Below are 14382 nucleotides of genomic sequence, written 5' to 3'. Positions count from 1 at the left end.
TTTTAAAATATTTTTCATTGGCGAAAATTTTGAATTTTTTGTTGTTTTTTTATTATTTTGGGTATTTATTGCTACACTTTAATATTATTAATTCACGGTTGAGCGCACATGGGTACTACCCCATGGCCATGCCCGTGCTCCATTTTTTGGCCCGTAGACCGAGGCGGAATTTAGTTCCTCTTGGGTTTAGAAAGCTGGGAAAGAAAGGAATAGAAAGGAAAAAGGGATCCAAGAAGGTTTTCAGGGGTTGACTACGGAAGAATGGTATAAAGGATTAAGTCGTTTAACTGTGTGATGATGATGTGTTTACAAAAGGACTTCTTTGTAAACAATATTGACGGTGAATACTTTCTCTTTTTCCTCTTCAGTGGCTGTCAGGTGATTTCTCAAAAGCCGTCCTTGCTTTGCAGATTCAGCTATTTCAACTTTGACACCTGTGGGTTTTTTCCCCGATAAAAAAAGTAAAACATTCTATAAAGTAAAAGAAGTAAACAAAAATCTATAAAAAATATTTATGAACCTTCTTTCGATGTTGCACGTGAAAAAGCCACATACAGCTGACCGTGAGAAAAGACAGGCTCCGGGAGGAAAATGCCGACACGATCAAAAGTCTGGCCCTGTGACTTGGTGATGGTTATGGCAAATGCCAACAGCACAGGAAACTGGAGCCTCTTGAGTGTGACAGGAAGATCGGAATCGGTGGGCGACAGCGTCATTCGCGGGATGTAAACCGTGTGACCCTTGTTCTTGCCGGAAGCGATGTCTGCAACGATCAGATTTTCTCTGAGGGCCCTGATGATGAGACGGGTGCCATTGCAGAGACCCTTACGCGAATCAATGTTCTTGAGCAGAATGATGATGGCTCCCACTTTCAACTTGAGAACATGAGTGGGAATTCCGGACACATTAAAGGTGTTGAGAATCTCGGTTGGATAATTGGCAATTTCTTCAGGATCGTCCGAATCAATCGTGTCGATGCTTTTGTACTGATGAACTATTCCAGGCATGTCTTTGATGATCTGATTGTTGATCCGTAGGCAGTCTTCGTTCTTCGGACAGAGAATGGCTCGACTGCAAATCTGCTGAGATACCTCTGGATCCAAAAGAAGAGAAGGAACACCAAAGACGTACTCAATCAAATTCCGTCCAAAGTCCAGAAATTCGGCAGGAATTTCGATGAGATTGGGATTGTTAAGTCTTGGATTCGTTGGCAGAGTACCGTTTCCAAGCTGAATAAGCCAGTCAGCGTAGTCTTGATTGCCGGCCACGGTACGCATATTCTGGGTTAGACGAAGATGACGAAACAGAGGCCACGTTGCGTTATTTCGGATTGTAGCTTCCACCACCTTCACCCTGTTTCCATGTCGGACGACTGGTAAACATTGACGAAAGTCACCACCAAGAAGAAGGACTTTTCCACCATGAGGTATATTTTTCTTTTCCAATTTTTGAAAGAGGAAATTAAAAGCGTCGAGAGCGTGATTTGTCTTCATTGTGGCTTCGTCGGAAATGATGAGAACGGCACTTAAAATCAAATTAGCGAGAGTGCTTCCATCTACAATTTTCGATCTGGTAACTTCGGTAATTGGAGGGTAGATCTTAAATTGGGAATGGTATGTTGAGCCGTCAATCAACAACGTAGAAGCGATGCCGGTAGAAGCGACGGCGATGACTGTCTTCCCTTGGCCTTGCAGTACGGTGATCAGAGTGTTGTACAAAAAGGTCTTGCCAGTACCTCCAGGACCATCCAAAAAATACTGATGGGGAACTGAGTTGTTGTTGTCGTTGATGGCAGCCATGACTTGATCATAGGCGGCTCGTTGACCTTCGTTCAATTGAGTAACCATCAGTTCACCCAATCGTCTCTTTTCTATCCGGGTAATTGCAGTATTCTCTTCGAGTTGAGCTTCAATAATTTGGCGAATAAGCTGAAAGTCAGGAACAGGCAAAGAGAGTTCTTCCATTGTTCTATTGTGGAGAATCAACTTGTCTTGAATCCATTTCAAAGTCAAGTTTTTGGCGACTTCCGCATCGTGACCAGTTCGAATGAAATCTTCCATAAGGTGGGGCAGAGACCGATCAAAGAGATGAAGAGCGTCGGTAGGATTGCAAAAGAGGCAGACATCGACAAAGAGCTGTCTCAATCGCTCCGGCATTTCAAAGGCGGCGGCATCGTCCAAGGTCTTCTCCCAAACGCTGTCGTCCTCCAGCAAATTCAAAGCAGAAGCGGCTGATTTAAACGTCGGTAGAAGGACACCGTTGACCGTGCGGAGATCTTCAAAGCTGGTTGATCCTCTGACGTTGATGAGAAGCAAGCGAAGGCAGTATCGCTCAACTTGACGGACGCCCACGGTATATAAGCGGCCTATGATTTTAATATTTCTTCTTCGAGGTTTCCAATAATAACGTTCACCCGACCTAACGAAACAGAAATGATGGACAATTTCTCGGTAAAAATACTGTCTCGCTTCTTCATTATCCCGATTCAAGATGAACCAAGCAGTTAACGTCGTTTCTTTGGTCGCGGCATTGATGACTGCCTGTTCCTCGTTGCCCGGTTGGAAAAAGACGGACTGTTCAAGAGGCAGATGCACGGCTAGTCGGGTGATGGTATGAGAACGATCGCTGAGAGGAAACTTGAAGATTCTATGGGCGGCTTCTGGCGCGCTGACGTAACGGGTGTCCGTAAAGGTGGAGATTTCGTCCCAAACAAAAACCTGCTCGTTTTCTTCTCCAGCCTGCTGATGCGTTCCAGTTTTCGATTCAATGTTGCTGCAGTCGTGACCTTTGTACACATACTTGAAGATGTACTTGACAGTGGTCATATTGGCGCAATACTCGATGTTGATGTGACAATCATATTTCAGTAGCAACCAAGGGTTATAAGGAACAACCCATCGGTTGTCCACTTCATAGTGAGTGTGCCCCCTTTTCAAACGATGTACAACACCAGTGTTTCTTCTTTTATACGTCGGATAGCCGTTGTCATTGATCATAGTCTCTTCGTTGAAGTCTTTGGGGAACTTTTTACTGCAGCCCTCTTCATCCATGCAGGGAGAATTTTTGTTGATGGCTCCACACGGACCGTGAATCATGTGAGCCATAACAGAGTCGTAAAGTCTTGGATAGAGTGTCTTGTCGGGAATTTCAGCGCAGATGGTCTTATCCATATCCTCTGGTGTCGAAGGAGCGTCACGGCTGTCGACCCACACCAGCATGTGGCAATGAGGCAGTCCACGTTTCTGAAATTCGATGACTTCGATTCTGGCCACGGCGAAACCCAATATTTGCTTTTTCTCGATGTCGTCGACCAACTCTTTCTTCTTCAAGTGGAATACTCTTGCGACCATATCGGGACGATCGGAAGCCGTCAAGTAGTTTGGGATATTAGCAACAATTTCCCTCCACTTGGGATTGCAGGTAAACGTCACAAAAAAAGTCGGTTTGCCAAATTTTCCACAAATTGCCATAGCGTCTTGGTAATTTTGTTTCATGGCTCGAGGACTGCCAATAAAAGACGAAGGGAGAATGTAGATCGAGCCAACTGCCAAATTTGCTCTCTCTGCTCGATTGTTGATGTAATCCATCAGACCGCAGTAGCGCTCAACATGCAGCTCTTTCTGGTTTCGTCTGAGCCAATCTAGGCGACTCCCCTCGGTCTTGACGTAAGAATCGACAAAATACATCTGAGTGACGGGACCCCCAGCCAAAACGTTGTTGAAATCACCACGAACTGATATGCGCGAACTGTAAAATTCGGCTTGCGTCACTCTTGAGCGTGGGCCTCTGTTTCTGTTCGGTGGTCGATCGTCGTTCTCCTCGTCCGCTTCTGGTTCTTGTTCTTCACCTGTCTCATTTTCAATCACAGCATTGCCATCTGCTGCGGCCATTTCCTCACGAATTAAAACTCTGGGGTTGAGACACAAGGGATCAATCTGCTCCTCTTCATCTTCTTCAACAATCATGGCCATTGCTGCCGCTTCATCTCTCTCTCTCCGTCTGGTGGTGGTATAAGGGATGTTGATTTGCCAACCGTCGTCACCGTTCGGAAATAAAAGTGGGTAACACATCGGATCACACATAACCTTTTTTGTGTCAATCTGGATGAATCGTCGGCCTCTGACGGGAATGTAGAGATGGCCACGAATATCTCTGTAGGCTGGTGGTTCACCGTCAGTGCTTTTGAAAACCACAGCAATTTCGTTGACCGTTGGACAGTTGTATCTTCGTTGGTCGACATTTCTCCTATCGCAAGTGATGATCATGCCGATAGTGTAGTGAGGAAGATTTTCAGCTTGACGTTGAACGTATTCTTCTTCAAGAACCTGACGCATCATCTTGTAGGTCAAGGCGTAAGGATTCATTTCTCGAAGCATAGCGTCCAGCTCTTCCATCAAAGTTCTACAACAACCTGACATCATTTCGATATTCGCCCTGAAATCAGTAGCCTGCGCAGAATCCAAAAAATACAAATCAGAGTATCTGGGATTTGCCGTCTGACCGAGAGGAGTAGTTTGGTGGTAAATCTGACCATGGATGCGTACACAGGTCGGGCCGCGACCCGGCGGCGTTGAAAAATTAGCTCCCATAGAGGCGAAAGCATGGGCGCTGTTGTAATTTCGAATCTGCTTCATGAAATGTTTCGATTTGGGATGCCGGTTTTGCAAGAGGCTGGCCAATGGTTCTGGACACGGCTTAGCAGGTGGAAGAATGACATTACCCTTTGCGCAGCATTGCTGGAACTTCTTGTCTTTCGGCATTTCTTTCGCGAAATGTTTGGCATCACATTCCGAGCAAATCTTGGTCAAATCTCCGCAATCATGCAGGTGAACGCGGTCCTCTGCCACGATTTCTTTGCAAGCCTGCCGATGAGTTCTTGGATTTCCACGCCGGTCGCGTTCAGTCATCAACTGCAAACGAAGAGCTTCGTCTTCTTCATTTTCAATTGGATTAATTTCGCCATGATCAAGTGCATCCCTGGCTCGCAATTCTTCGTTTTCTCGCTCTCGTTGTTCTTCAAGTTCTCGACGTAACTCTGTTCGAAGCCGATCCTCTTCACGCCTCATAGCAGTTTCTTCTTCGTTCTCGGTCGCTCTGTAATCAGCCATGAAATCAGAGTGTTCAACGCGACCTTCCTGCTCAATTTCGTCGAACACATTGACTTGCTGACGAAATCTATCAGAGATGGCGCGCTCTATTCGCTCCGTTGTGGTTTCCTTTTCTCGTACGACTTCCTGGCGTGATGACTGATCCTGAAGTCGAGAAAGATTGCTTTCTTCAGTTTCGTTGTCGCGTAAACCTTCCTGACGGACTAATTGATCACGAAGTCGTGCCGCATTTTCTGCTTCAATTTCTTGATTCCGAAGACATCTTTGCCGCAGAGACTGTTCGCGCAGCCTAGCTACTTTTTCGGCTTCCAATTCCTCGTTGCGCAGAGAACTTTGCCGCAGAGACTGTGCGCCAAGCCTGGCTGATTTTTCGGCTTCCGATTCCTTGTTGCGCAGAGAACTTTGCCGCAGAGCCTTTTCACGCAGCCTAGCTGCTTTCTCTGCTTCCGATTCTTCGCTACGCAAGGAACTTTGCCGCAGAGCCTGTTCGCGTAGCCTAGCTGATTTCTCTGCTTCCGATTCCTCGTTCCGCAGAGCTTTTTGCCGTAATGACTGTTCCCGTAGTCGAGCCAACTTTTCTGCTTCTGATTCTTCGTGGTGCAGAGCTTTTTGCCTCAAGGCCTGATCTCGAAGCCTAGCTGATCTCTCTTCTTCAGATTCATCTTGCCGCAGAATTCTCATCCGTAATGCCTGGGATTGCAATCGAGCTCGTTGCTCTTCAGGAGTTTCTCGGTTGCCGACAGCTGTCTTTCCTGCCTGGTGTTGTTGTCTTGCTGGACGCTCTGCCACAGCATCATTGGCAAGAACAACCGTTGAACGATCAGACGTTGTTCTCTGATTCATCGCTCGCAAGATAGATGCCGTTTCTTGTTGACGAAGGGCAGCTTGCCGATCCGCCTCGGCCTGCAATCGAACACGATTTTCTTCTGTTTGAAGAAGACCAGCCTGCCTCTCTGCCTCGGCTTCCAATCGCAAACGATTTTCTTCTGATTGAAAAAGACCAGCCTGCCGCTCTGCTTCAGCATCCAATCGAATACGATTTTCTTCTTCGTGCAGATTTTGTTCTCCGTGCCGAAGAACTGCTACCCGCTCCTCCTCGGCCAACAGTCGAGCACGATCATCTTCTTCATTCTGCTCCTGCCTAAGGAGTTGCTGCCGGATTCTTTGATCGAGCAGCCTAGCTTGATGCTCAACTCCCGTCTCGCTAGCACGGGCGACTCTTTTCCGGTCCGCATCTAACCTCTGCCTGAACGCTCTTTCGTCAGGTGCCTCTGCCTGACGGTCTTCTCTCGCCTTTTGCGCCTTCAAATTCTTTGCAGCCTGATCATCTTCGGGATTGAGCCGACGACGCTTCTCTTCACGGACGAACTTGGCCTTTTCCCTCTGAGCCGCCAATCTAACTTGTTTTGCCTCCGGGTCTTCGAGACTTCTTTTTTCCCTAGCCTTCCTATTCTTCTCATCCTTTTCCTCTCGAGTTAATTCGCGACGTGGTGGCATTTTCAGATCAGCAAAATAACCCCTAATTTTCCAAAAAAAATTCGCTACTATCAGTGGAGGGCTTTTTGGAGGGCTTTTGGAGGACTTTACACCGCACAAATGTTCAAAAAGCTTAAAACTAAACACAAATACGAACATAAGCCGTCGACACCCGGTGCTCAATATCCCAGTGGTACAGCCCGGTTAAGGTTCACATCTGATAAACAAATACGCATCGCAGGTTAGCTCCTCTCCGGTTGTCGACTGTTCGTTACACAAAAGACATACCTCCAAAAATGGCAAAAGTAATACAATTATTTTCATTGACGCTCAACTTGATGCTGACTTGATCGGGATTTCAATCGCAATTGTGGCTGTTTGAAAGCCATAATGCTAACCGCTACACCAAGACCAGCACAAATTGGCTGAAAACCGTCGGACACCACAACTATTAAGTCTTTAGCAGGCTAAGATAACATGCTACGGACTTTAAATTGATGGAATTCGGAAAGTACTTTACTTGAGAAATGAGTGTTGTGATGCTGTAGGAAGCTGGAAGACATCTCGAAGTTGGAATAACCGGCGACTCGAATATTGTAGATCCCGCTGAAGAATGGCAACAAAAAAACACATATTAGTATTAAAACACAAAAGCAACACAAATGCACCAAGTTCAGTGAAAGAAACACAGTTTTGAAATAAACAATTTATTTTTTTTTTCACGGAATCAGTTTTGAACCATCAACCTCATTGTTTGAAATCCGCCACGCTAACCACAGCACCACGGGCCGATGACATGAAAAATCAATTCGACGACAAAATAGCCGGAAGCTGGCGATTTCTAGCAGTTGTTTTTTTTTTCAAGTAGATGCAAGGCATAGCACATAGTTATCAATCACAGACATTTATTCAAAACCAAAAAACAGAATTGACTTAATCTAGATGTGAAGGATAAACCTCTTAGTACGGAAGCGAACGTTATCCAATACTCCACCGACGTATACCAAAGTATGGAAAATCAATGACCCCAAAATGATATACAGAAGCTAAAATATACTTGATACCTTAAGTTTAGATCACATGATGAAACCAAAACACTGAAAACACAATCAATTCATAATTAATGACACACATAACCAAGATTTACCCACACTTAACAAAGCTTTCAACATTGATGATTAAGACTATATCTAGAAATGGTATCGGAAAATCAGATTACCTTAGAATTCAAATCCTGAATTTAGTCGTTGACTTAAAGGCGGTCGTAAATACACAGCGAAATCGATGAATAAGCCACCAATCAAATGCTGAAATACAAAACAACATGAGTCAATAAGAATTATTTCCTTAAACTGGGCCATCCCAGCAGAAATTCTTTTTCGCAGTCTTTTCTTGAGCAAACTTTTACTTTAATACTGAGATTTTTCTGATGAAAAGACTGTGAATAAGAATAATATCCTAAAACTGGACCATCCCAGCAGAAATTCTTATTCGCAGTCTTTTCTTGAGCAAACTTTTACTTTACTGAGATTTTGTAGATGAAAAGACTGCGAATAAGAATTATTTCCTAAAAGTGGACCATACCAGCAGAAATTCTTATTCGCAGTCTTTTCTTCAGTTTACTTGTGCTTTACTGAGATTCTGCTGATGAAAAGACTGCGAATAAGAATAATTTCCCAAAACCTGACCAACCCAGCAGAAATTCTTATTCGCAGTCTTTCCTTCAGCTAACTTTTACTTTACTGAGATTCTGCTGATGAAAAGACTGCGAATAAGAATCATTTCCCAAAACTGGGCCATCCCAGCAGAAATTCTTATTCGCAGTCTTTTCATCTGCAAACTTTTACTTTACTGAGATTTTGGTGATGAAAAGACTGTGAATAAGAATTATTTCCTAAAACTGTACCATGCCAGCAGAAATTCTTATTCGCAGTCTTTTCTTCAGCAGACTTCCACTTTCCTGAGATTTTGTGATGAAAAGACTGCGAATAAGAAATACAAAACAAAGCATGAATCACTAAGCCAAACCAGTTTAACATTCATTTTGCCCAATTTGTCTTGTTTTACAGTTTCATAATGCAAATTCTCACAATGAATAAAATTGAACCAATCTCACCTTTGACTTTTCAATATATATGGAACCAGCAAAGTTTTCAGTTGAATCAACAGTGAATAACAACAAAAACTGTAACACACAATATCTGACGTTTCGCCGTATTGTGAGATAAACAATGAAGTTGTCTGCTATAATTTTTTTTATTGATTGGCGAAAAAAAAATCAGTAAAACATTTGTCTAGATCGAGTATCGAACCACCGACTTCATGATTACACGGCGAGCGTGCTAACCACGACACCAATACATATATAATTCCGGTTACAAAATACGAATTTAAATAACCAACAGAAACAGTTTTCCGCGCAAAAGGCGAAAATTCAAAATGAACTTCCAGCAATAGACTTGAACGTGCGACTCAACGATTCACGGCGCGGGTACTCTAACCACACAACCAAGTGTCCGCTGACAGATTATCTTCATTAATTTTGACTATCAACATGGTTTGAGAGAACTGTCATAAAAAGGATGGCATCTGATTTAAGAAAAGTTAAGATTAACCATAAACATAGGACACAGTATTTTTTTAAATATTAGCAAATAACTAACCAGCAGCAGAGATCACTGAACTGGCACGGCCAGTGTTCCCTTTAACTATTAACTATTTGACTATCAACGTGGCCTGAGAGAACTGTCACAGGATGAATGGCATATCTGATCTAAAAAATTTATGATTAATAATAAAAACATAACACAATGAAATACTCAAAGTATAACAAATAATTACCATCAGTTATCACTGAAACTGGTATGGCCAGTATTATCTTCATCTATTTGAATATCAACCCGGTATAAGAGAACTGTCACAGGATGGATGGCTATTGGTTTTTAAAAAGATAAGATTAATCATGAACACAGTATATTCTAAAAGAAAGCAAATAATTACCTGCAGCAAGAGATCACTGAACTGGCACGGCCAGTATTCTCTTCTTCTATTTGACTATCAACTTGGTACGTTTGAAAGAATTGTCACATGACTAATGGCATCTAAATTAAGAAAAGTTAAGATTAACCATAAACACAGGACACAATATATTCGAAAAGAGTAGCAAATAATTACCTGCAGGAAGAGATCACTGAACTGGCACGGCCAGTATTCTCTTCTTCTATTTGACTATCAACTTGGTTTGAGAGAACTGTCACATGACATATGGCATCTAATTTAAGAAAAGTTAAGATTAACCATAAACACAGGACACAATATATTCGAAAAGAGTAGCAAATAATTACCTGCAGCAAGAGATCACTGAACTGGCACGTTCTCTTCAACTATTTGACTATCAACCTTGCTATCAACCTGGTTTGAGAGAACTCTCACAGGATGAATGGCATCTGATCTAAAAAAGTTATGATTAATGATAAACACAAAACACAATAAAATACTCAAAGTATAACAAATAATTACCATCAGGTATCACTGAACTGGTATGGCCAGTATTCTCTTGAACGGTTTCACTGTCCATCACATAATCAGTTTTTGAAGCTTTACTAAAACATCTCTTTCGATTTCACAAAATAAAGCGTTCATATAGGAACGGCTATGAGTACATCTGTTTCTTCGTAAAAACACGATTAGTTAAATAGAACTTCAATACGATGGTTCTTGTCGTCATTCTTACTTAAGGGAAAACAAATTCAAAAAAAATTGCTGCCACTGCAGCCTGCAAGGAGTAGCGGCTAAGCAAGGACGCCAAGGAGGAGCATGGGCTACTTAATCTAGAGGACGGGAATCTCCGAGGTTTCCTATGTCGGCTGTGTAAATTTTTTTACATCAGCAGCAAAAAAAGCACCAAAAATTATTAGTTAACTTAATAAATGTTCCTATACTTGTAATTAATAGTTTGATATATATTTGTAATTTCCTTAGAGTTGAAAGGAAAGAAAGTCGTTTCACCGGTGCCACCTAGCGGCCAAGTCCCAGAAGCTCTTTCAACTGAAAACAACAAACTTTTCTATAATAGCAGTCGACACTTTGTTTTGTTTTGGTTATAGCAGTCGACACTTTGTTTTGTTTTGGTTAGATTAACGTGGTATGGTCCAGTTTTAGGAAATTTTTCTTATTCGCAATCTTATCATCACCAAAATAACAGTAAAGTAAAAGTTTGCTCATGAAAGACTGTGAATAAGAATTTATGCTGGGATGGTCCAGTTTCAGGAAATAATTCTTATTCACAATCTTTTCATCAGCAAAGTCTCAGGAAGGTAAAAGTTTGCTGGAGGAAAAGACAGAAAATAAGAATTTCAGTCTGAGTGTTACACTATTGGCAAAAAAATATCTTCTTCGCATTCTTTTACACAGAAAACTTTGGAATCGAGGTGTGGGGAAAAGTACGGCAAATAAATAATCAACAGGGTAAGATTTGACAATTCTGTTTCCGATTTCAGTTAGGATAGGTCCAAGCAAGTGAAGCTGTTATGCGTTATATAATTATGGGTCAACAACGACGGCACGCGTCTCGTCTCAACGCGATCTACTTGGGTATGATGAGATGATAACATATCAATCGATGGTTCAGTGGTTAAAGCGTTCATTAACCATGGTAGAGTACTCGGGTTCAATTCCCGAAAAATGTGACCATAAAATTCCAATAATTTCAAATTTCAATTTGTTAAAATTGTGTCTTACACCGGATTCAAACTTTGGATCTATCGCATGCTAAGCGAGCACGCTAACCACTACACCATGAGTCAATGAAATGTAGCAGCATAGCATGGCTTATATGCAGAATCATGAGTCGACGATGGCTTGCGGCTCGTCTCTCACGGTGAGCCGCATAACTGTGTGTGACATGTGTGTGTGTGTTTGTGTGTGCCGAATTACTTGAAGTTGAAGTTGATATTGGATATCAATTGGTGGTCTAATGGTTAGAGTGTCTGCTAACCATCCCGGAGGACTCGGGTTCAATCCCCCATAAATGTGACCATTGATTTCCAATAATTACTTTCAGTTCATTAAAATCGAATGTGACTTGAGCCGGGTTCGAACCTCGGACCTCTCGCATGCTAAGCGAGCACGCTAACCACTATACCATGAGCCGATTAAATGTTGCAGCATAGCATGGGTTATATGCAGAATCATGAGTCGACGATGGTATGCGTCTCGTCTCTCGCGGCGAGCCGCATAGTTGACATGTGTGTGTGTGCCGAGCCACTTAAAGTTGAAGTGACAATCTGATATCAATTGGTGGTCCAGTGGTTAGAGTGTTTGCTAACCATGTCAGAAGACTCGGGTTCAATCCCCGGGATAAGTGACCATTAATTTCAAATAATTACTTTCAGTTCATTAAAATCGAATGTGATGACTTGAGCCGGGATCGAACCTCGGACCTCTCGCATGCTAAGCGAGCACTATAACCACTATACCATGAGCCGATGAAATACGGTAGCAAGCCATGGGGTGGATTGATGTAGTGTGTGGATGCGCACTATAAAAGCACCAAAAGTCGCAACGACAGCAGCTGTATGGAGTTTCAACTTGGAATGAATATCAGTTCTGATAGTGTAGTGGTTAGAGTATGAGGTGAGGACCGTGTTGCAACGCTATCGGACCCACCAAGTATTCGAAGCCATGGTTCAAACCCAACACTCGATACAAATTAATAGAGGACATTGTGTGATAATTACCAATGGAAAAAAACATCTCCAAACCCCCAACCTTCCCCCCACTTGGTTCGAACCCTCGTGGCGCTCATGTGGTATGTACAGCGGCAGCTGCGAGATGCAGTTGAGAGTACCGAGCAGAGCAGAGAGATGGATGAGTGTTTGAGAGTGGGGTGAAGCGCCTTAAACGATGAATGCGCCTCGACTCTAATCTTTCGCACCTGGATGCGTCTCGCCGCTACAGACAAACAGCAAAGCGGGATGCACAAACAAACAAACGTACAAACAAACAAACAAACAGTTTCACAGACAAAGTCAAGGTTGAATGGGACGCACCGCGGGTTGTTGCAAAGAGACTAGTATACCAGATGCCCGTCCAAGGACGGCGAACCACCTTGCTAGACGCAATCACCCAAGCGCACAGCACAGCACACATGCAGCAAAACGCCACTCGTATAATCCCACTGCCCAATTCCTTACTGCCCGGGACTTTTTTTTTTCATCCATTTATGGACTTGTACATCTTCCACCGTGAGCCAGTCGGTTTTTGGGTGTTTTTTTTGGACTTTGTTTTTTTCGCTGCAACCAAGTATCGGTGGCATTTGGGTTTATTTTTGGGACTTTGTATTTTCAGAGTTTGGTTGTGTTGGTATTGACACAACTTTGGGTATTTTGGGTGTGATTATGGACTTGTACTTTTTTTTGTGATATTTTGGTTTCATTTTAGGACTCTGTCGTTTTTCTCTGTAAGCCCGTTGGGGTTGTAAGGTTTTTTTAGACTTGTAATTTTTCGAGAGATTTGGTAACGGGGACGTGTGTTTTATTCAGAATTTGGATGTGTTCCACTTGACATTTATTCATATTTACTGTTTTTGTTCCCACTTTACTTTACCCATCTATTTATCCCTTACTTATTGATAACCTGCCCGTTTATTCTTCAATTATTGGTTACTGTCTTGAGTATCGTTTGAACACTGGTCCGCTGATTCTTGAATCCGTCACTCTAACCACTGAGCCATGGAGTTGTGAATGAATGTTGCAAGAGTTGCTATAAATGGTCATTTAATGTGCGGACAAATTGCAACAGTGTAAAATCTTTATTCATACCCAACTTGCGATTCATTTACATGACATATTTTAGCAACTTATTGTATTTTGCCGAGAGCGGGTTTGAACCGACATTCTTTGGATTACCAATCCAATGCTATAACCACTACACCAACAGTGGTGTATATAATCAAGTTCTGACGTGACCAAGTGGATAGCGCATACTTGCACATGGTCATAGTTATCACCCAGCGTGAGCAAAAGCTTTTTAAATCATATCGGAGTTAGACTTTATCGATATTAAGACTATTTACTTCATTACACATTCGTTTGCTGAGATTGGGTTTGAACCACCATCGTTTGAGTAACCAATCCAATGCTATAACCACTACACCAACAGCGGTGTTTAGATGCAAGTCTTGATGTGACCAAATGGATTCTGCATACATCTATATCGTCATGGTCAGCGAAAATAAACGAAAAAGGGTGCATTATTTTAAGCCCGGCGTGAGCAACGTACGGTTGATTATTTTAAGCCCAACGTGGGCGAAATAGTGTGAACTATTTTCAGCCCGCCGTGAGGGAAATAGGGTGTATAATTTCCAGCCCGTTGTGAGTGAAATTGAGTGAATTATTTTAAGCCCGGCGTGAGCGATATAGGATGAATTCTTTTCAGCCCGGCGTGAGCAATGTATGGTGAATTATTTCCAGCCCGTCGTGAGAAAAGTAGGGTGAATTATTTCAAGACCGGCGTGAACAACGTACGGTGAATTATTTTTAGCCCGTCGTGGGCGAAATGGAGCAAACTATTTTCAGCCCGTCGTGAGAGACTTGGTGTAAATTCTTTTCAGGCCGTCGAAAGTGAAATAGGGTGAATATTTTTCAGCCCTCTTTGAGCAGCAAAGGGTTTAATATTTTCAGCACGTCAAGAGCAACTCACGGCGAAATATTTTCATCCCGGATCGATCAACTTCGGTTGACTAATTTTCAGCCAGTAAAGGGGAAATAGAATGAAATATTTTCAGCCCGCCGTGAGT

General features: G+C 42.6%; 1 protein-coding gene and 1 long non-coding RNA gene across 4 annotated transcripts; both read right to left on the bottom strand.

The window, feature by feature from the left end:
- Positions 1-306: 306 nt before the first annotated feature.
- LOC124342210 lies at positions 307-6605 on the bottom strand. The gene is made up of 2 exons (XM_046795174.1): positions 521-6605; positions 307-434 (listed from the first exon to the last, which is right to left on the bottom strand). Exons 1-2 carry the CDS (start codon positions 6603-6605, stop codon positions 307-309), a joined length of 6213 nt encoding a protein of 2070 aa, XP_046651130.1.
- Positions 6606-9070: 2465 nt separating this feature from the next.
- On the bottom strand, positions 9071-10420 carry LOC124342947. Of its 3 annotated transcripts, none has more exons than XR_006919011.1 (7): positions 10318-10420; positions 10104-10248; positions 9929-10035; positions 9585-9685; positions 9426-9516; positions 9248-9357; positions 9071-9173 (listed from the first exon to the last, which is right to left on the bottom strand). It is a non-coding gene; the product is annotated as an uncharacterized LOC124342947 (long non-coding RNA). The 3 variants fall into 3 exon arrangements; XR_006919012.1 differs by having other exon boundaries at positions 10104-10254; positions 10318-10414; XR_006919010.1 differs by having other exon boundaries at positions 10104-10412.
- Between the last annotated feature and the right edge of the window lie 3962 nt (positions 10421-14382).

Source organism: Daphnia pulicaria, chromosome 6 (assembly GCF_021234035.1).
Source record: "Daphnia pulicaria isolate SC F1-1A chromosome 6, SC_F0-13Bv2, whole genome shotgun sequence".
Lineage (NCBI taxonomy): Eukaryota > Metazoa > Arthropoda > Branchiopoda > Diplostraca > Daphniidae > Daphnia > Daphnia pulicaria.
This window is presented reverse-complemented; position numbering and strand designations above follow the sequence as displayed.

Bases quoted from the DNA above. Each gene is read 5' to 3' on its own strand.
- LOC124342210 (XM_046795174.1), bottom strand. From the start codon at position 6,605: ATGCCACCACGTCGCGAATTAACTCGAGAGGAAAAGGATGAGAAGAAT. The intron at 435-520 runs GTTCATAAATAT...AAAAACCCACAG, and splicing joins ACGTGCAACATCGAAAGAAG to GTGTCAAAGTTGAAATAGCT.